Source organism: Barbus barbus (genome assembly GCF_936440315.1).
Source record: "Barbus barbus genome assembly, chromosome: 11".
Taxonomy (NCBI): domain Eukaryota; kingdom Metazoa; phylum Chordata; class Actinopteri; order Cypriniformes; family Cyprinidae; genus Barbus; species Barbus barbus.
Window position 1 is genome coordinate 7,565,227 of NC_136739.1, and position 21,589 is coordinate 7,586,815.

General features: G+C 36.4%; 1 protein-coding gene across 1 annotated transcript; it reads right to left on the reverse strand.

Moving 5' to 3' along the window:
• Positions 1 to 2,957: 2,957 nt before the first annotated feature.
• LOC306877102 (secretin receptor-like) lies at positions 2,958 to 20,079 on the reverse strand (the record flags this gene model as incomplete). The annotated part of the gene is made up of 13 exons (XM_079428639.1): positions 2,958 to 3,110; positions 3,322 to 3,363; positions 4,727 to 4,865; positions 5,097 to 5,188; positions 5,408 to 5,477; positions 5,705 to 5,765; positions 10,817 to 10,970; positions 11,088 to 11,220; positions 13,164 to 13,270; positions 13,521 to 13,630; positions 14,722 to 14,817; positions 18,982 to 19,093; positions 20,065 to 20,079. The coding sequence occupies 13 exons, from the start codon at positions 20,077 to 20,079 to the stop codon at positions 2,958 to 2,960; spliced, it is 1,284 nt and encodes a 427-aa protein (XP_079284765.1).
• Positions 20,080 to 21,589: the final 1,510 nt, after the last annotated feature.

Genomic DNA, 21,589 nt, shown 5'->3' on the forward strand with positions numbered 1-21,589 from the left:
CTTTTTGTAGTCGCAAAGTTATTACTTGCTCAAAAAAAGTACCTTCTCTAGAGAGTAAGTGATTTCGGAAGCAGTCGAAAAGTTCTACACACACTATGGTCCTCACACCCATTTAAACACTTGAGTCAAAAACAGGAAATACGTCATGTAAGTAGACAAGTGGTCAAGTGAATAGACCACAAGTGTGGATATTTGGAAAAGCCCTTGGACAGGCCTGGTTGTGGTTCGACCAAAAAACATCTAAACAAACTAAAAACAGGATGTGATGTCAAAAGATGTGACAAAAAAATAAAGTAGAGTAACTGGTTCTTTTCATCATAGGATAAATGTTGCCCTTTACAGTTCAGTCCAAGCATCAAAACTGCCAGCTCCTTATAGTAGATGTCCATGTGTTCGGTGGAGGAATCACTGCCACTGTTTTGACTCCTTTACACATTCCATAAGCTCTTTGTGAGTTATAACCTGGTAAAAATACCACCATAGGTATACATATACAATGAGCACATTTAACCCAGTACACAGCAGCTGTTTTAGATGTTTGATGTCTGGACCAAAAGAACCAAACTACAAGTGTAAACACACCCTAAGACTTTTCATAAACAGCCATTGCTTTGATTAGCCAACGTCATTACATCTCATTCCTCGGGTGCTTCTCATTTCTTAAATAGTGAGGAAACGAGGACACACAAATTAGGAAATGAGACGTGCCTCTTGTCACCTCGCTGCTCACCATTTCTGGGCGGCTATGGAAAGGTAAATTCGGTGTTGATGTTGTTTCAATGTGGATGCAAATGTCTGTTAAAGTGTGACATTGCAGTGTGGATAGAGTAGAAAAAAATACTCTTTTGCAGGGAGGAGGAATTTTTGTGGTCTGAAAAGTATTTTATATATTGTAAAATGAGCTCTTCTGTCAAAATATCAAAGAAAATGTAATTCTTCAAGTCATGACCCCTTTAAATAGTATCACATATTGTGCTGTCATTACCTAATATTGATGTATTCTCATTATATATATATATTATATATATATATATATATATATATATATATATATATATATATATATATATATATATATATATATATATATATATATATATATATATATATATATATATATATATATACAGTTGAAACCAGATATTTACATACACTTCAGAAAAAAACACAAAAACGTTTTTTTCTTTACTGTCAAACATTAAATCAGAGTAAACTTTTTCTGTTTTATATCAATAAATATTAACATATTTTTTGCATTTGTTAAATGTCAGAATCGAGCGAGGGAGAATTTTATATATATTTTTTTATCACTTTCATCAAAGTCAGAAGTATACATACACTTCCTTAGTATTTGGTAGAATTGCCCCGAAACTGTTTCACTTGGGCCAAACGTTTTGGGTATCCTTCCACAAGCTTTCTACAATAGTTTGCTGGAATTTTGGCCCACTCCTCTTGACAGAACTGGTGTAACTGGGTTAGGTTTGTAGGCCTTCTTGCTCGCACTCGCCTTTTCAGTGCCGCCCACAAATTTTCTATGGGATTGAGATCAGGGCTTTGTGATGGCCACTCCAATACCTTGACTTTGTTGTCCTTAAGCCACTTTGTAACTAATTTGGAGGTATGCTTGGGGTCATTGTCCATTTGGAAGACCCATTTGCACCCAAGCTTTAACTTCCTGGCTGATGTCTTCAGATGTTGCTTCAATATATCCACAAAATTTTCTTTTCTCATGATGCCATCTATTTTGTGAAGTGCACCAGTCCCTTCTGCAGCAAAGCAGCCCCACAATATTATACTACCACCCCCATACTTCACAGTTGGGATGGTGTTCTGAGGCTTCAAAGCTTCGCCCTTTTTCCTCCAAATATACCGTTTATCATTATGGCCGAACAGTTCAATTTTTGTTTCGTCAGACCACAGGACATGTCTCCAGAAATTAAGATTTTTGTCCCCATGTGCAGTTGCAAACTGTAGTCTAGCTTTTTTATGGTGGTTTTGAAGTAATGGCTTTCTCCTCCCAGAGTAACCTTTCAGCTCATGGTGGTACAGGACTCGTTTTACTGTGGATAAGGACACTGTCTTACCAGTTTCAGCCAGCATCTTCACAAGGTCTTTTGCTGTTGTCCTGGGGCTGATTCGCACATTTCGCACCAAAAAACGTTCCTCTCTGAGACTCAGAATCCGTCTCCTTCCTGAGCGGTATGATGGTTGTACATTCCCATGTTTTTTATACTTGCATATTATTGTCTGAACGGATGAACGTGAGACCTTCAGGCATCTGGAAATTGCACCTAAGGATGAGCCACACTTGTGGAGGTCCACAATTCTTTTCCTGATGTCTTGGTTGATTTCTCTTGATTTTCCCATGATGTCAAAGAAAGAGGCTCTGTGTTTGAGGTGTGCCTTTATATGCATCCACAGGTGTGCCACCAATTAACTCAAATTGAATCAATTAACCTATCAGAAGCTTCTTAAGCTCAGAATGGAATCATCTGGAGTTTTCTTTTTGTTTAAAGACACAAACTTAGTGTATGTATACTTCTGACTTTGATGAAAGTGATAAAAAAAATACATAAAAATTATCCCTCGCTCGATTCTGACATTTAACAAATGCAGAAAATATGTTAATATTTATTGATCTAAAACAGAAAACGTTTACTCTGATTTAATGTTTGACAGTAAAGAAAAAAAAGTTTTTGTGTTTTTTTCTGAAGTGTATGTAAATATCTGGTTTCAACTGTATATAATACGTTACTTTCACTGCATACAGGCATTTGTTTCATAATAACTATAATGTCATCAAGAACAGGTGGACACAAGACAAATATAATCATTTTCATAAATTGTTTGTTATGGCTTGTTTGTTTTAGTTAATCTGAGGGATTGTGTAGTTTTAATTGACTGTGCATGATTTTAGCTGTTGGATTGTGGTTTGAGTGATCTGAGGTGGCGTTGGATCAGGTGATCTGTGTGCTGGGACGTGTCAGCAGTGAGACCTGTGTCAGCGGCAGGCCACTGTTACTCAGGGAACTGTGATTCACCCTGGGGTCACCATGGAAGCGCTGCTTCAGGCGCCACCGTCTCCATCGTCTTTGGAATTCATGTTGTACCTGTGGGAAGTTAAAGGTCAATAGTTGTTAAGATTTACCCTTGAAACATAAAACAGAACCGTCCTGCTTCTTATGCCTAGAGCAGGATCCGATAATGACAAACGAGTCTAAAATGTGCAGGAAATGTGTGATGTATTAAACTCAGACTGTCCCTGGAAAGCATAATCTAAGATAATTTGATTTGAATTTCAATTTATTTTTATTCACTCACCTCTCCATTCAAAAAACAGTACAGCAGTGCCACAATAAAGCCCTGTAATATCAAACTCAACATGAAACAGAAGCAAAAGGCAAAGTGGATAATTTATAAAGCCAGAGAGAATATAAATAACAAAAACAATGTCCAATAAATGTAATATATAATGTTTGGGATTCATTTTTTCCTGTTCAATCTGCTGTACCTGCGAACATACAGTACATAATAAAGCTTTATATCTATATACTATATAGCAAACCTCGACTGCCTGATTGTTTATCATTGCAAAAATGTAAACTGTATTATCGCAAAGCTCTATATATGAACTGGGATATATAATGAATCTAACTTTATCCGCATACATACAGCACACTCATGTAAAGCAATATATACAATACAGCACTTCTCAGATGCATGATTGTTTATATTGTTTAAAAAATGTAAACTGTATTATCACACAGATCTATATATATATAGTAGGGTATATATTAAATCTAAATTCATCCATATAAATCAACTGTGTTTTTTTATTATTTCGTTGCCAAATGTAACCATAATATCACCCTATTATACATACACTATATGTGACCCTGTACCACAAAACCAGTCTTGAGTCGCTGGGGTATATTTGTAGCAATAGCCAAAAATACATTGTATGGGTCAAAATTTTAGATTTTTCTTTTATGCCAAAAATCATTAGGATATTAAGTAAAGATCATGTTCCATGAAGATATTTTGTAGATTCCCTATTGTAAATATATCAAAACTTAATTTTTAATTAGTAGTATGCATTGCTAAGAACTTAATTTGGACAAAGGCGATTTTCTCAATATTTAGATTTTATTGCACCCTCAGATTCCAGTTTTTCAAATAGTTGCATCTCGGCCAAATATTGTCCTATCCTAACAAATACATCAATGGAAAGCTTATTTATTCAGCTTTCAGATAATGTATAAATCTCATTTTTGAAAAACTGACCCTTATGACTGGTTTCGTGGTGCAGGGTCACATATTCATGTAAAGCAATATATACTATACAGAAAATATCAACTGCCAGATTTTTTTTTTTACCCAAAATGTATATACAGTATGTATAAATGTATAGCCTATAAGAATAAAATGTTTCTCCACATATACAGTATACTCACGTAGGACGATGTAAATACTATATACTATAGCCTATCGCAGCTACTCGATTGCTTGTGTCATCGCAAAATGTAAATTATACTATAGGTCAGCTCTAATCTGCTAAATGTGCCGTAAGGAATGAAGATTTTATAAACATTAACATCATTAACTTCTGTAAAGCTACTTTGAAACAATGTGTGTTGTGAGAAGCGCTATACAAATAAATTTGCCGTGTCCGCTCCTGTGTGTATGTGTTTGTATAAAGAAGAGATGTTGAATTGTATATCATCACCTGTGTGGATGCTAATGCTAGCTCAATGACATTCCAGATTTTGAAGGTTAGAATGCTCACTCTATCAGGGAAAAAGGCAAAGAGCACATACTGCAGCCCAAACAGCGACACTAAGAGAAATGTAGATTTCGCCAGCTTCCTACACCATAAAAAAAGAGGATGATGAGTAAGAGTTCTGCATCTGTTTTATGGACTCATTTATTTTGCAATCATAAAAAGCTGTGTTTGTTCAACTGGAGTATGTCATTTCTGTGACCCTAGCCGTACCCAATTATTTTCCATTAAAAATGCATATTGTTTTGTCACAGTCATTATTTTTGCAATTCTGTTTGTTACTGCTAGTGACCTCAAACGTGTGATTTCCTCTCACCTGTGATGATTGATTTCATTTCCATGTATGTCAGGAGCTTTAAGTTTTGCCACTAATGTCCGAATAATGCTCAGAAAAAACAGCATGTTTACCTGAAAAACAGTTGTCTTGAGATAATTAAAAAGACTATTCATTGTTCCATAAACTGTTGGATATTTCAAAAATATTATAAACATGGCACGACAATATTATCAATAATTGATTAAAAAACATTGTAAGCAGAGTCATTTGAAAGTAAAAACACTGTTTAAATTTGACAGCATAGTCCAGAAGCTGGCCGAATCAAACTTGAACTGGAAAGTTTTTCTTACTGTGATAAAAATGAGGACTGGAACTCGCAGTATCCACCATATCCAGCCATGATCTCTTGTCTCCCAGCATCTGACAGCACACATACACAACATACTGTGTGTTCTCATGCATAGTCATGTTGGTTTAAAATGGCCTCTCTTACATAATACAAATATAATAAATCATCTTTTGTTGTTGTCCAAAGGAGGTTGGTATAAACAAAGAAATTCCCTCGAGAGATCAGACTGAGCTTAAAAGAGTCCAACTCTCAACTTTAACCCACTCTGAAAGAGATTTTTCAATGTTTGTGAACGTACCCTTCATCCTGATGCAGGTATTTGGCCGAACTCCAGCTAATAATAATGAGCATCGGGATCCCTGTGGGAACACAATTAAGCTTTAATTGTAAATTTGGAATATGCATTCCCTTCAATCTATGCTCATGCAAATATTTTTGTCTTTTACTGTTCAAGTTTGGCTCTAATCAAACGTTTTGGTAATTCGGTAGAAGTTCAGAAGAATATAAACTTAAATAGTTTTTGCATAAATGATGTGTTGTTTATAATTTACTTGTTTTTAAATAATCAAAACAGACCCCTTGGACTACAACATCATAACCTGTTTCTCATCTTTATGCTCTGATTTAAATAAGTACACCTACTTAAAATCATAGCCCACCCAAAAATAAAATTTCTATCACTCTCATGTCTTTCCAAACCTGTGTGAGTCTCTTTCTTTGGCAGAACACAAAATAAGATATTTTGAAGAACGTTGATAACAAAACAGTTTCTGTTCCCATTGACGTCCATTTTTTTTATATTTTGTCTCCATATGCAAATATTATTTATGTACATATATAAAAATTCCATATATGAAATACTCAGCCATGCATACGTAAATCATGTTGATATTTAGCAAATATAAAATACATGCATTTATATGTTTTTTTACAAAACATATTTATATGAAGATTTATTTTTTTTGTATACATGTTGTTTTAATAAAATTGTATACATAAATAAAATATATATTGTTGACAAATATGGTTGCTACACATACGGAAATAATCATATGGATATTTATACATATTTACATTAGAGCTGATAATTTAACAAATTAATTTAATTAGTTATGGAAAAATAACATGATTCAAATATTTTAATAGTTAAAGAACTTACATTTTATTTATGTTATGTTATCTTATTTTATGTGCCACTAAAATTCAATATATTGGGGCAAAAAAAAGCCCCGTATGAGTTTTTATGTCTCATATTTATGTAACATGATAAGCGATATCACATGAGTAGTGAGAGCAATGTCACACGAGTGTTGTTTTTGTCCCAAATAGCAGAAATACAAATGTGATTTTAAACAACAGATCAGTAAAAAAGAAGTTAATTTTAAACACAATATTGTCTGTTTATGTTCAAATCAGCCAACAAAAATATAACCTATAAAGTCACAGCAGAACTGTTGTGCGTCTCTGAGCAACTCACAGCGGGAATTCATTTCTGAATGAATCCGCATTTTGAACGAATTGTGTGAACCAATGATTCAGATCATTACAGTAATAGTTCACCCAAAAATTTTAATTCTGTCATCATTTACTCACCCTCATGTTGTTTCAAACCTGTATGACTTGGTGCTGATACACCTTAAGTGTAGGTGTCATGAAGGGATCATGAACACGGGCAACTTTTTGAGCAATGTTGCTGGGTAATGTTGCCATCAAAGGGCAACAAGGTGAGATACAGAGCCCACCACTGATCTAAAGTATCCAGATAGAAATCTATTGCCCATTCTCAACGGAAAAGTGCCAAGCAACATTCCCCCAGATATCATCACCTTTATTTTATTTTGTGGAACATAAAAGAGAGAATTTTAAAGACTGTAGGATTGTTGGTGTCCAAGCTGTTTTAATTAACAATAACTTTCACATGAACAAAAATAAGTTCTCAAATCATCTTCTTTTATGTTCCATATGTAACGGAACACACAACACGGAATCCAAGGATAAGTCTTTAATACGAGTAACGTATGGTAATACACTAAGACAGGACAAAATACGAACGAAACAAGGGACTATGAGTACTAAACTAAATGAGGACTAATAAGGAAATCAAATGATAACAGGTGAGGAGTGATTAATCAAAAACCATGGCAACAAATAAGGAACTGAAATAGAAGGCAGGAACACTGGGAAAACAAAAACCAAAAGGGCCATAAACGTAACACCATAGTTTATGTTAGGCCGTTGTAGTCTAAATGTTTGTGTGTAATACATTTTATGTTAATTCAAATAAAATATTTCTTTCTAAAGCTACTTTTTGTTTTGATACTTTTCTCATTTAACGCAACAATGGCTTTAAATGATATGTTATGGATATTTTTACAGCCAGATTGATTTAGCAATTAATTATATTAATTAATCACCACATCACATAATTACATTTTATTTTTTTTAAATAAGATTTACATTTTTGAATCGAATGACACCCCTAATTTACATATACAAATTTTACTATGCTTATCTATCCAGAGAATATACATATGTGGAAATTATATATCACCTTATATCAGCAACATATATGGCAATATCACTCATATAGGGCAATATATGTTACATTTCTGTATGGGACCATACAGTGGAAATCAATGAGATCCTAAAGTAAACACTTGAATACTCAACCAAAGAACCTACTTCATTCATCGTTATAGGAGCTCCTTGTTTAGCAAACAAAAATAAGGATTTTTAGTCACCTCAGTAAGTACTTGATCACTTAAGCCACAATAAAAATGTCCTAATGTCGCTGAATTACATAAAATATTGCGGCAAGTGTCATTTATGGTAAACGGTACTAGAGCTTTTCTCAAAACTAACTCAATGGCTTTTAATCTGCTGGTTTTTATAGACATTTTTAGTGGATGTATGAAATCAGTTCTCCTTAAAGGCGTCATGAACAGCCTTTGTTTTTTATTTTGTACTGTCCTCTGAGGTCCACTTATAATGTGATCATGATTTTTTACATCAAAAAACATAATATATATAAGTAATAGGCTATTTTCTGTCCTGTTTTTGAATCTACGGTAAAATTAAGTGAACAAAGGACCGAGTTGTTACTGATGCAGTCTGGATCCTCATTAAAAATAAAGTTTATCCACTCTTTCCTAGCACTGGGATCAGAAGGAAGGCAATGCAAAGACTGTTTTTACACAACTTAGCACTGCACAGCATCTTGTTGTCTTCGCAGCATCTTTATCGTTTGGTTTCTGCGTAGATCTGTGCATTTGCCTCTCTCGTAAACACTACATGCATCAATAGGTGGGTGGGGCTAAAAGCAGGCGTTGATCTTCTTCTGCGGAAGCGGTGTTTAGCCACACTATTACGTCATAGAGTAGAACATTCCACAAGCTATCGTTTTAACAGACTGGCTTTAATATAAGCTGTTTTTAGACTAAACAAAGTTTCCTGAAACTTACAGGATGTTTTAATAGTATAATGACCTCTTGTATGTCAAAAGATCAAGGAAATTTGGTTTTTCAATTCATGACCCCTCTAAAGGGGTCTTATTATGCTTTTTCACTTTTTGAATCTTAGTCAGTGTATATATTTGGGCATAAAACGATCTACAAAGTTACAAATCTCAAAGTCCACTCCAAAGGGAGATATTTTGTTTAAAAAAAAAATAATTTTCAAGAACTACAATGAACGGCTCATTTGGACTACAAAGTTGTTTTCCTGTATTTGTGACATCACAAATTGTAAATCCCGCCTACGGAAATTTGAATGGTTGGTGGGTCCAACAGCGCCTCCTACTGGCAGAGAATATGTGGCCACAAATAGTGTAAATCTGTGGGACTATGGTATAAATAAATTCAACTGTATAACAATTTCAGTGCAATTCATGTTATAATGTAATAATTAAAGAACTATAAATATAATACATATTACCGTTGCACTTATCTGTACATAGTCAATGCAGTTATTAAGCTATTGTTGACATCCCATCTAAAACGTGATTTAGCCAAAAAAACAACAACAACAATAACATTACCACTTTAATATGTCTTGCAATATCCGTGCGTGCAAAGGTTCTGCGCGATCCTCTTGTTCAATATTCTCGAGGTCTGAACTGATTTAGCAATATTGATGAACTTGCTGTTTTGGCAAGGGGCGGGACAATACTGAAACACCGTCTAAGCTGTTCGCCAATCACAACACACTGGGACAGCTAACCAATCACAACACATTTCGTTTTTCGGAAGGCGGTTCTTCATCAAACCCGGAACTAATCGAGCAGTTTGCATCAGGCTGGGGAGAAAGGTATTGTAATAATGTAAATTATGTTAAAAATGAGAGCACCAAGCATGAGAGCATGTTCTAGTACACCCCCAAAACAAAATCAAGACTTTGTAAAAAAGCATAATAGGCACCACACACAATATATAAAAAAATATATATTACAAAAGGGGGTTTTGCTTTGAAGATGCCATGGAATAACCATTTTTAGTTCCCCAAAGTCAGTGAACAGTTCTTCAAAGAACCATTTTTGCAATGGAAGTTTAAGGAATAATTGACGACTCTGCTCATCCATCGCCTCCGTTGCTTCCAAAATTCCAAAACGTAATTTTAGACCTAATAACGATCGAGGCTAAAGCCGTTGATAACAGATTAATGCAGTTAATAACTAAGTTATTAGAGATAGAGAGAGAGAGAGAGAGAGCATGTGAGTTACCTCTGTGAGTCTGTGCGTCTCACAAAAGTGTTCGGCTAATGTCTCTAACGTTAGTGAAACTTTAAGTTAATTCTCATCATGAACAGCGCCATTGTTACCTCGCTTGTGAGAAGTCATAGTTTGTAAGTAGTTAAACTCACTGTCGTCAGAGTAGCGCTTACAACATTAGCGTGTCTGTTACATGTGTGCAAACTGCATGTGCGTCTGTGAGGGAGAGATAGCGGGAAAAAGAGTATGTGCTTTCCGTACATAATAAAATGTAATTTTGTGGCAAAAACATGGAAATGATCTGTCATTTTTATCATATTGCTTACTATATTCATTTGTTTGGCCAGTGTCGTTGTGGGTTTTGGTTATTTTGCTGCTGTAAGACCTTTGAAATAACAGAAATCATTTGGCAAAGTGATATGGACATGTAATGCGGTCAAGAGCTCCCTTGAACTACATTCGCCGTGCGTTTCCCTGAAAATAATTGCACACCTTAGAAGGTTCATCAGCCAATCAGATTAAAGCATTCAAGCAATTAACACAGTATAATTGGAATTTAAAGGTTCTTCGTGGAAACATAGATGCCAATAAAGAACCTTTATATTTAAGAGTGCAGGTGCAGAGAATGATATTAACTATCAAAATGATCTACTAACATTTGACAACCACAAAATGTCACAATATTTTCAGGAGAAAGGATCCTACCCCAGCCAAGCAGGATGTACCAGTGCAGGCGTTTCTTCTGTGAACGCAGTGAGAGGTTTATGAGGCTGTGCAGATAATGTCCTTCCACCAGCAGCCAGCTGTAATTTGCCAGGATGCAGTAATTAGACAGGAACAGTGCCACTTTACAGCCAGGCTGAGGGGAATCCCGGAAACACAACAGCTCAGAGAGTTTATCTGTACATTTCTTTATGATGTATATGTAGAATTTAATGCAATTATGTGTGTGTGTTGTGTGATTGTTTATATGTACCGGATGAGAGTTGCAGTGGTAGTAATCCTGTGAGTAATGCAGTGCAGCATCTCTGATGAAGATGAAGATGGCTCTCAGGATGAAGGACAAAAATAGCTGCATGTGGATAAAATTACGAGTACAGTGCAGCTTCCTGGAGGAGGGATGGGGGTTGGGATGGAGAGAAATTTAGAGAGAGGATGAGGCTTTTTAAACGAATAAAACATAATGTGTGTAAATTCAGTGTGGCATGTGGGGTTTTTCTAAACTAGACATTTTCTAAACTTATCTAAATGTAAACATCAAAATATTAAACATCTTTATCATCACAAAGCCTGTCTGGAACTTGGAACAAGAATGGCAGAATTCTTTGGCTATGTCACAGAGTTTAGGCTCAGACAAATTCGTTACGATGTCGGGATACTTTCCATCTTCCATGTTCTCGCTCAGAATGACAGCTATTTTAATTTGAACTTCTTTTCGGATGATTTGCAGTTGTTATCACTAACAGAGCAAGCACTGGAGGACAGTTTCTCTTGCTTGAGGATTTCTGTGAGAGCTGCAGAGTGTTCCTTTTAAAAAAAATTATGGAATGGTTTATGTGTGTTTAACATAAACTGCAATTTCCTATATCTTTTTGATATGAAAGTTTGTGTAAGTGTAGGAGAGAATCATTAGTATTGTGCTTACTTAAAGGTACTCCACTATCCCAAAATGCACAACTCGATTCACACTGTTTGATCTATGAACACGTATGACATCTCAAATCATGCAGCGTGTTAATTTTGTGAGAGATTGTACTTTTTTTGTTTACAATTGTACTTGATTGTTATTTTTGTTTAGTAGCATAAAAACAGGCAAACTAATCATATACAGATATGTTTGTTTCCACCACAGAATAAAAAAAGGAAACGGTGATTTTTTTTTTGTCTCGCAATTCAAACAATTTCTCGCACTTCTGAGAAAATAGAATTGTGAGATATAAAGTCAGATTTCAGACTTTATCACAATTATAAATGTTTTCTCAGAATCTACGAATTCCAGAGTTCTCAGGTAGGCTTAAAGCGTCGTTGAATAAACACGTTATTTTTGTTTTCTTTACTCACAAAAAGTATTTTCGTAGCTTCATAAAATTAAGGTTGAACCACTTAGTCACATGGACTATTTTAACAATGTCCTTACTAGTTGAATTGCTGAATGAAGGTCTTACGGGTTTGGAACGACATGAATGACAGAATTTAAATTTTTGGGTGAACTATCCCTATGTTGAAAGTATGTTGAAGGAGGAACTTAAGCCATATTTAAACATCAGAATATCATAAACTGTTTCCATTCAAAGTTGCAAATTTAACTTATGCACAAAATTGGAATATTGCATAAAACATTTGTAAATAAACCACCATTTCCATCCGACAAGACAGAAGAGCAAAACTGCTAAACTGGCACCAAATATCACTAAGAAAAAGGGAAGTAGGACAAGCCAGAGTGGGTCTTTCTTCATATAAATTAATTGCGCCTCAGAGCGTGCAGACAAAATACAATAAACTCAGTCATGTTATCTTGCTTTTGAAGACAGATGCCCGCTTTTCGGGAACACAGTCATGAAAGGCGGCTCTGGGAGGTAATTACACCAAAAAACTTTAACGATAGACTTTGGCTCAGCCATTTCAGAATGACTAAAACAGCATGCTGTGCAACGAGATCGGTCTGCTGGATGGTCCAGTTATGCCGTCCCATCTCACAAAGTCACATGATTTTTTTTTATGCGCATGAGGAATTTAGGTAAATGTGTTTCCATCATAGTTTATGTGCGTGTTTTCAGTTGTGCATTTTTAGAAGTTATGCACATCTTGGCATTTCCATTCAGTGTTTTTTATGCAATATCCCAAAATGCACAAAAATTGGTAGATGGTAACATAGCTATTGAATCTTGGAGGTGGAGACTCTTTTTACTTGGGCCCAGTAAGCAACCACCAAGAACACCTTAGCAACTGCATAGCAAGTTCTTTGTTTGCTGCTCAGTGTTATTATTACACTTGACTTTATATGCTCATAATGTGAATAATCAAACATACACACACTCACACAGTCTGTTACCTTAACACACACAGCACTGTGAGGGCAATGCTGAGCGACACAAGAGAGATGGCGTATCCCGCAGAATACATAATCTTGGCATAAAAGAAATACTCATGTGAGATCTCCTAAGAGAAGAGACAGATCAATTTACATTATGTAGCATTCACATTTTTCATATATTTATTGTGTTTCTCTGTTACTGGTTCAGTGAAATGAAGATAGGAAGCTATTGTTGTGCTGTTGTCCCTTGTACATGCATTTACTGCTTTTCTTTCTTTAACTTGTAATCTGACCCTAAGTGAAATTTCATGTGTCTTAGTTTTTCTGAAAGAATATGAATATAGAAATAAAACATAACATGATTTTTGATAGTACCAAGTCAATGGGAATTTGCAAGCTGTCGTTGAGCCCATGGCCACAGGCGAGTTCATACGGGGGAAAGACTTCAGACCAGCCATTCTCAGTGCAGTTTTTCATCACCGCTCCTGTGGACAACAGACATGAGACAAACAACAGACAGTACAATTACAGCCCCATCCAACAGTTTATCCCTGAGAACCACCCAGAGTACTCTTCATTGTAAAATACTTTATAAAATGTCCATAATCATATACGGCGCCAATAATCAGTCATTCTGTTGTTCATTAACTCTATATATAAAGCTGCTTTATCATATTAGATACATTAATATCTAATTTATCTTATCTAAACATTGCTTGAAAAGCCTGTTGCTCACAATCTATTCATGCCTTCTGTCATCTGATTGCTAGTTCAGACTTTTTTAGCAAGTAAAAGGCCTTTTAGTATAATTGTAAAAACATCCCCCTTTAGGTCATGGTTCATTCGCTGGGAAATCTTTCCTGATTTTTTTATAAAGTAAACTTAAGGATAACGTTTTTATTGTTTGTAATTTTCAAGATGAACACTACTGGACTGAAGCAACTAAGGTTGACTTGATTATTCATGCATATGTTTTTTTTTTTATTAAAATGTATCACATATGATCCATCAGCTTTTGAGGAATGTTTTTTTGTTCATCATTGTATTCCATTGCATTACTTTACCTCCACAAACACTACAGCATTTTGATTATAAAACTAGGCATTGAAATATCATCTTACTAAGACATACTTTTGGAAGATATAGAATGACAGCTGATATTTAAATGCATTGTATCTAAGTAATTTGTTATACTGTTAAAGATCTCATTGATTTACATTACAAGCTATCAGAATTTCATCTTACTTTTTGGGCATATACTGTAAATATCAGCAACGCCTCCAAATTACATACTTCTGATCTTTTTTTGCCACCAGATTTGTTTTCCTTCCTTGAGTGTGACCTCAATATTCTCACTATATTACACTATATGAATCATAAAAGTCGTTACACAAAACATAAAAGACACATGCTAATTTTTGTTTTGCTTTGAATTTTGTCTTAAATGTTCAATTAACTCTTCCATTTCAAAACAATTTATTCTTTGAAAGATTTTTTTCAGATTTCTTTTTTTTTACAGGTTTAATAATATTGAATTCAGGAACGCTTGTTTGTGAAAACCCAGGATGCACCAGACCTTTGACCCGAAGGAAACTGGGGCATGGCCGTGACACAGTCTCTCCCACTTCAGCATGAGGCCAACAGTTCAGATCATCCCATAAAGCACTGCAACCTGGAGTGGGAGTACAACAGAATTCAGAGTGAATCTGAACAGTGTGACAACTACAAGCGTATCTGATTATTGCTCTACTAAAAGACACATTTGTATATCTGTGAGTCGTGTTTTCATTTGTATTTTGTGAATGTAATTTTGTTATGAATTTGCAAATCATATTTTGTAAATATGAATGTATGAATTTCTGTTTGAGAATATATATACTTTTTTGTGAATGTGAATTATCTTACAGATTTATGAATTTTATTTTGTAAATGCATTTATTTTGAGACTATTCTAGTTCCATATTGGAAGAAGATTTACATTCTACAACAGCAGTGTGATGAAACAATGACTATTTGGAATGGATATTCCTTGACATTCACTTGTGCAGACCAATGATGTTTCAGAGGGTACCATTTTACAAATTCCTAAGTTATAAAATCATGTTTTTAAAGATTGAAATAAAAGATTGTAACAGCCACATTATGTACAATGACAGCTTATCAAACCATACAGAGGCCTCTACCAAGTGGTTGTACTGGCAGGGAAAAGGGAAAGGGAAGTGGTGTGTGGCCAAGTATGGTGACCCATACTCTGAATTAGTGCTCTGCATTTAACCCATCCAAGTGTACACACAGTAGTGAACATACACCCGGAGCAGTGGGCAGCCAATGCTGCGGCGCCCGGGGAGCAGTTGGGGGTTTGGTGCCTTGCTCAAGGGTCTCACCTCAGTCGTTTCTTTATAATTTGGTGTAAATACACCAAATATTTCACAGTGATGCTCTAATACAAAAACTACTTTAAAGAAGAGTGGAAGCTATTAAAATTGACTAACTGTCAGTCAACATTAATGTAGGTGTCCATACAGGTTGTTATTGGATGAATTTTATGCCCCCAAATTAAGATTCATAAACTAGATCAATGTTATGTTATTAGCATTAATATATTATTATAGTTTTATTTATCTCTCTCCTTTTGCTGCCTCTCTCTCAGTCTGATGAATGGCAGGAAAGTTGTGTAGGGTTTGTAAATGTTTCTCTCTGTACTTTCTCTAATGAAATATGGAGAGGAGAGGTTGTGAGGAGCAAAAGAGATCTGTACAGCGTTGTACTGTTATTATGATGTGCCTGTGTTGACAGGCCTATATTGACTGTTTCCTGTGTATGTAAAGGATGGACAATATTTTGAGGACAAAAGGATTCCTGCTAACAGAGTGAGAAACCTCAAGGCCTGTTCACACTGACAGTTTTATTGCCGGAAGTCTGAGAGTGGCCTAATGTTGGTCCTTCCTACTGATGGAGGGTATTCCACAAAGCAGGTTATGTGAAAGTAAAGTTCACAGAAAAGTGCTTGGTTGTTATGATGCGGAATATCAGCTAAAGTAATATGATAGAAGCATCACGAGTGAAAAGATTCTCCAAGGTTTATTTTTCATAACAGTATTGTGGTAGTCTGGGAATTCCATCTGGTGATGACACAAATACTCTGAGACAAGCAATATTAACTTCTCCATTGTTGTTCAGTTGTAGTAGTACAAGCAGGTGTGACGATTGGTCCGTGTGGTATTAGTACCGCCCCTCCTCCACTGTGATTGGTTAGCTGACTAAAAAGTGACAGTGATGAGCGCTGCGTTTTACCCAAAGTTGAACATTCTTTAACTCTCGGCAGCAAGAAAAAACGCTCTGAGTTCTGTGAAAAAATGCTCAGTGCTTCATCACACTCCTGCTGTTTTAAAAAATGCGGTGCTTCCATTGAAAGCAACTGTAAAAATACGCTAGGTTATTCTAGTAATGAATAACCTAATGTTTCGGTTTCAAAACTGAGGTAACTGTTAGCGTATGTAAGCAGCTTTAGCAACTAATTCTCTGAATGCAACCACAACTGCCTAGGTGGTGATATTCACTAAGAATGCAAATCGCAATTATCTGTACTTCCTCAACAGACAATGAAACAGCCATTTTTTGGTTGTTAAAAAAGGTGCGCTCATAAAAAAACGTTGCGTTCGATCCTTCTTCTTCTTGATTTTAATGGCAGTTAGCACACAACTTCAAGGTGCATTACCGCCACCTGCTGGTTAGGAGTGTGGGCCAAGTTCGCAAAACCCTTTTCATTCAATCCTTCGCTGCCTGTGCTGATTTAAATCTAGCGGGTCTGTTGTGTGTCGTGTCACAAGTTCAGTGACGCAGGCAGTGGCAATTTTCTCCAGCCAATCAGTGATCAGCAGAGTTTGCACGTCACGTTTTGGTAACGGTACGGTTCGCTTGGAACCTCAACCGATGTGGTTCTGAAAAAAGTACCAGGTACTGTACCCAGTGGAAAAATCCCCAAAAGTGAACAGTACCGAACCGTACGATGCCGTACCATGCAGTGGAAAAGCGCCATAAATGTCTGTTCAGTAGTCCCTGTGAAACAAACAACACAGTTTTTGTGGTGTCTCTAGTTATAAAAGCAGCTGCAAGCAATTTCCAAAATACACTTATCTCTGCACCAATAAAATGTGTAACACTTTACCAAGTTATGTGTAAAATATAGTTAATTCGACTTGCAAGTAGAAAGATTCCTTTGAAATTCTCATGACTTTTGGCACGTGAGTTAGTACACTCTAAAAAAATTGCTGGGTTAAATGCAAGACTGTCCCAGGTAAAAAAAAAAACACTAAGAAATGCTGGGTTAAATACAACCCACTGCTGGGTGAAATATGGACAAACCCAGCAACTGGGTTGTTTTGACCCAGCAGTTGAGTTAAATGTTTAACCCTACCTTCTGGGTAGTAACCCAACCGCTGGATCAAAACAACCCAGTTGCTGGGTTTGTCCATATTTCACCCAGCAGTGGGTTGTACTTAACCCAGCATTTTTTAGAGTTTTTTTTTTTGTTGACCTGGGACAGTCTTGCACTCTGTGGCCAAAAGTGTGGGTACTGGGACAGGTCTTAAGTTTTAAACTCTGGGTTGACTGAACTAACTCCAGACTGCATCTTTGGAACTAATAGATAACCACGAGAAGCAAGGTTTGCAGTTTGAGGGTTTATGTGATGGTAAATTAACCTGGACGTGTACCTGGAAACGAGCTAACATTTTAGCACTTCTGGGTTTCATCGTCCTGAAGTCAGTATTTTTTATATTTTTTATTTTTTTATGGAATTTTGGTTAAATACCTCAGAAAAGGTCTGTTTAATACAAGCTCAAGCTATTTTCGCATTTTAATCTATGACAGAAAATACATTAGTAATACCACCTTGTGATTTTTTTAAAGCTTTTACTTGTTTTGAAAAAGGATGTTGCTAACAAGTGGCTAAATGGGACTACAGAGTTTGTCAGGAACATTAAACATCATCACGTTAAAATTGTTTGTTTAAAGCCTATGTTTAGCCTTTTACTTCTGGCGATTGTATTTAGGCTTCAAAATTAATAAAAGTTGTGTTCATTTGTGAAGATTTATCATGATGAAGAAAAAGTGCAAGAATCACAAGAGCTTATTTTCTGCAATAATGGGATTTTGTCAAGGGAACTAAGGTGATGTGAACTATACTGGGTTTGACTACAAAAATACGTCATTACTCTACAGCACTGCTGCTTATTTGCATAAAGATAAATTCTTCCCAACTTTGACACATTGCTGGACATGCCCACATTACGCCAATGGTCGCTGTTGCTCATGTCACTGTAAATCACCAACTGTCATTGAATCCGGTCACTTTGTCATTCCAAAGCACTGTACATGTAAACAGGGCATTAGAGTTTATGATACTGTCACTTGAATGCACACAGACCCTCTCAACTGAAAACAGCAGATGCTCACACTCGCATTACATTGTATTCTGAGTAGGCAATAGCTGTGCCAGCATTAGACCAGCAATTGTGTGTGTACTCACTGCGCTGGAGGGCATTATATATCTATAATCTGATAAGGGTGTGATTTATGGAATATGGATTATGAAGGCCATTCTCTAAACTTCCCTCTTATATCACATTACACCTCTTAGGAACACACATAAACACTTATCATTTTGTTTGTCCACATAAAAGACAAGTATAAAAGGGCATTAGGTGTCTTAATGTGTATGAAGGAGGCTTGTGGGAAACACTCTAGGCATATCAAAAATTGCTGCCCTCTATATGAACTCAATCTTCTCATTAGGTGTATGTGCATGAGAGAGAGAGTGACTGTAATGGCTTGCCTGTGCGTGTGGACCCGGTCTCTGTCAGGTTCTCTTGATAGATGATGTTGTAGCAGTTTTCCTCCTCTCTGAGCAAGAAGTCTAGATCACATTCTGGAGGAATGGCACACACCTTCACCAGCGCACACACACACACACACACACTTATGTACTGGTGTCAAACACAAAACCTGTACAGCAGACTAAGAACTCAGAAAGCAAGGCTTCAAATTAAGAAATTAAATATATGCACTACTAGTCAAACGTCTGGTATAATTATGTTTTTTAAGAGGCTGCATGTCAAAAATACAGTAAATTAGCAATATTTCTGAAGGATCATGTGACAGTTTAGACTATAGTAATGATGCTGAAAATTCAGCTTTGCATCACAGTAATAAATTACATTTTCAAATAGAAAACAGTTCTTTTAAACTTGAATAATATTTCACAATATTAATGGGTTTACTACATGTTTTATCAAATAAATGTAGCCTTGGTGAGCAGAAGAGACTTCCAAAAAAATTTAAAGATGTTCTTAATTATTTAAAACTTTTCACCAGTAGCATATATAGGCCTATATGTACAGTTGGGCAAAAAAGTATTTAGTCAGCCACCAATTGTGCAAGTTATCCCACTTAAAAAGATGAGAGGCTTGTAATTTTCATCATAGGTACACTTCAACTATGAGAGACAGAATGGGGGGAAAGAATCCAGGAAATCACATTGTCTGATTTTTAAAGAATTTATTTGCAAATTATGGTGGAAAATAAAGTATTTGGTCAATAACAAAAGTTCATCTCAATACTTTGTTATATACCCTTTGTTGGCAATGACAGAGGTCAAACGTTTTCTGTAAGTCTTCAGGAGGTTTTCACACACTGTTGCTGGTATTTTGGCCCATTCCTCCATCCAGATCTCCTCTAGAGCAGTGATGTTTTGGGGCTGTCGCTGGGCAACACGGACTTTCAACTCCCTCCAAAGATTTTCTATGGGGTTGAGATCTGGAGACTGGCTAGGCCACTCCAGGACCTTGAAATGCTTCTTACGAAGCCACTCCTTCGTTGCCCGGGCGGTGTGTTTGGGATCATTGTCAAGCTGAAAGACCCAGCCACGTTTCATCTTCAATGCCCTTGCTGATGGAACGAGGTTTTCACTCAAAATCTCATGATACATGGCCCCATTCATTCTTTCCTTTACACGGATCAGTCGTCCTGGTCCCTTTGCAGAAAAACAGCCCCAAAGCATGATGTTTCCACCCCCATGCTTCACAGTAGGCATGGTGTTCTTTGGATGCAACTCAGCATTCTTTCTCCTCTAAACACAATAAGTTTTTGCCTAAAAGTTATATTTTGGTTTCATCTGACCATATGACATTCTCCCAATCCTCTTCTGGATCATCCCAATTCTCTCTAGCAAACTTCAGATGGGCCCGGACATGTACTGGCTTAAGCAGGGGACACGTCTGGCACTGCAGGATTTGAGTCCCTGGCGGCATAGTGTGTTACTAATGGTAGCCTTTGTTACTTTGGTCCCAGCTCTCTGCAGGTCATTCACTAGGTCCCCCCCGTGTGGTTCTGGGATTTTTGCTCACCGTTCTTGTGATCATTTTGACCCCACGGGGTGAGATCTTGCGTGGAGCCCCAGATCGAGGGAGATTATCAGTGGTCTTGTATGTCTTCCATTTTCTAATAATTGCTCCCACAGTTGATTTCTTCACACCAAGCTGCTTGCCTATTGCAGATTCCGTCTTCCCAGCATGGTGCAGTTCTACAATTTTGTTTCTGGTGTCCTTCGACAGCTCTTTGGTCTTGGCCATAGTGGAGTTTGGAGTGTGACTGTTTGAGGTTGTGGACAGGTGTCTTTTATACTGATAACGAGTTCACACAGGTGCCATTAATACAGGTAACGAGTGGAGCACAAAGGAGCCTCTTAAAGAAGAAGTTACAGGTCTGTGAGAGCGAGAAATCTTGCTTGTTTGTAGGTGACCAAATACTTATTTTACAGAGGAATTTACCAATTAATTAATAAAAAATCCTACAATGTGATTTCCTGGATTATTTCCCCCCCATTCTGTCTCTCATAGTTGAAGTGTACCTATGATGAAAATTACAGGCCTCTCTCATCTTTTTAAGTGGGAGAACTTGCACAATTGGTGGCTGACTAAATACTTTTTTGCCCAACTGTATATACATACAGATGCATCTCAAAATATTTGAATATAATGAAAAAGTTCTTCTTTTTTTTTTTTACTACTCATGAAAGTCAAAAATCCAGTACATCAAAATATAGGAATATTTATATTCAACCATCCCTACAGTATAAATAGTATCGCTTGTTCTTTGAAACCACAATAATGGGGAAGACTGCTGACTTGGCAATGGTCCAGAAGACAATCATTGACACCCTCCACAAAGAGGGTAAGTCACCGAAGGTCATTACTGAAAGGAGTGGCTGTTCACAGAGTGCTGTATCAAAGCATATTAAATGCAAAATTGACTGGAATAAATTGGGTAGGAAAGGTGCACAAGCAGCAGGGATGACTGCAAGCTTGAGGAAACTGTCAAGCAAAGCCGATTCAAACACTTAGGAGAGCTTCACAAGGAGTGGACTGAAGCTGGAGTCATCTTAC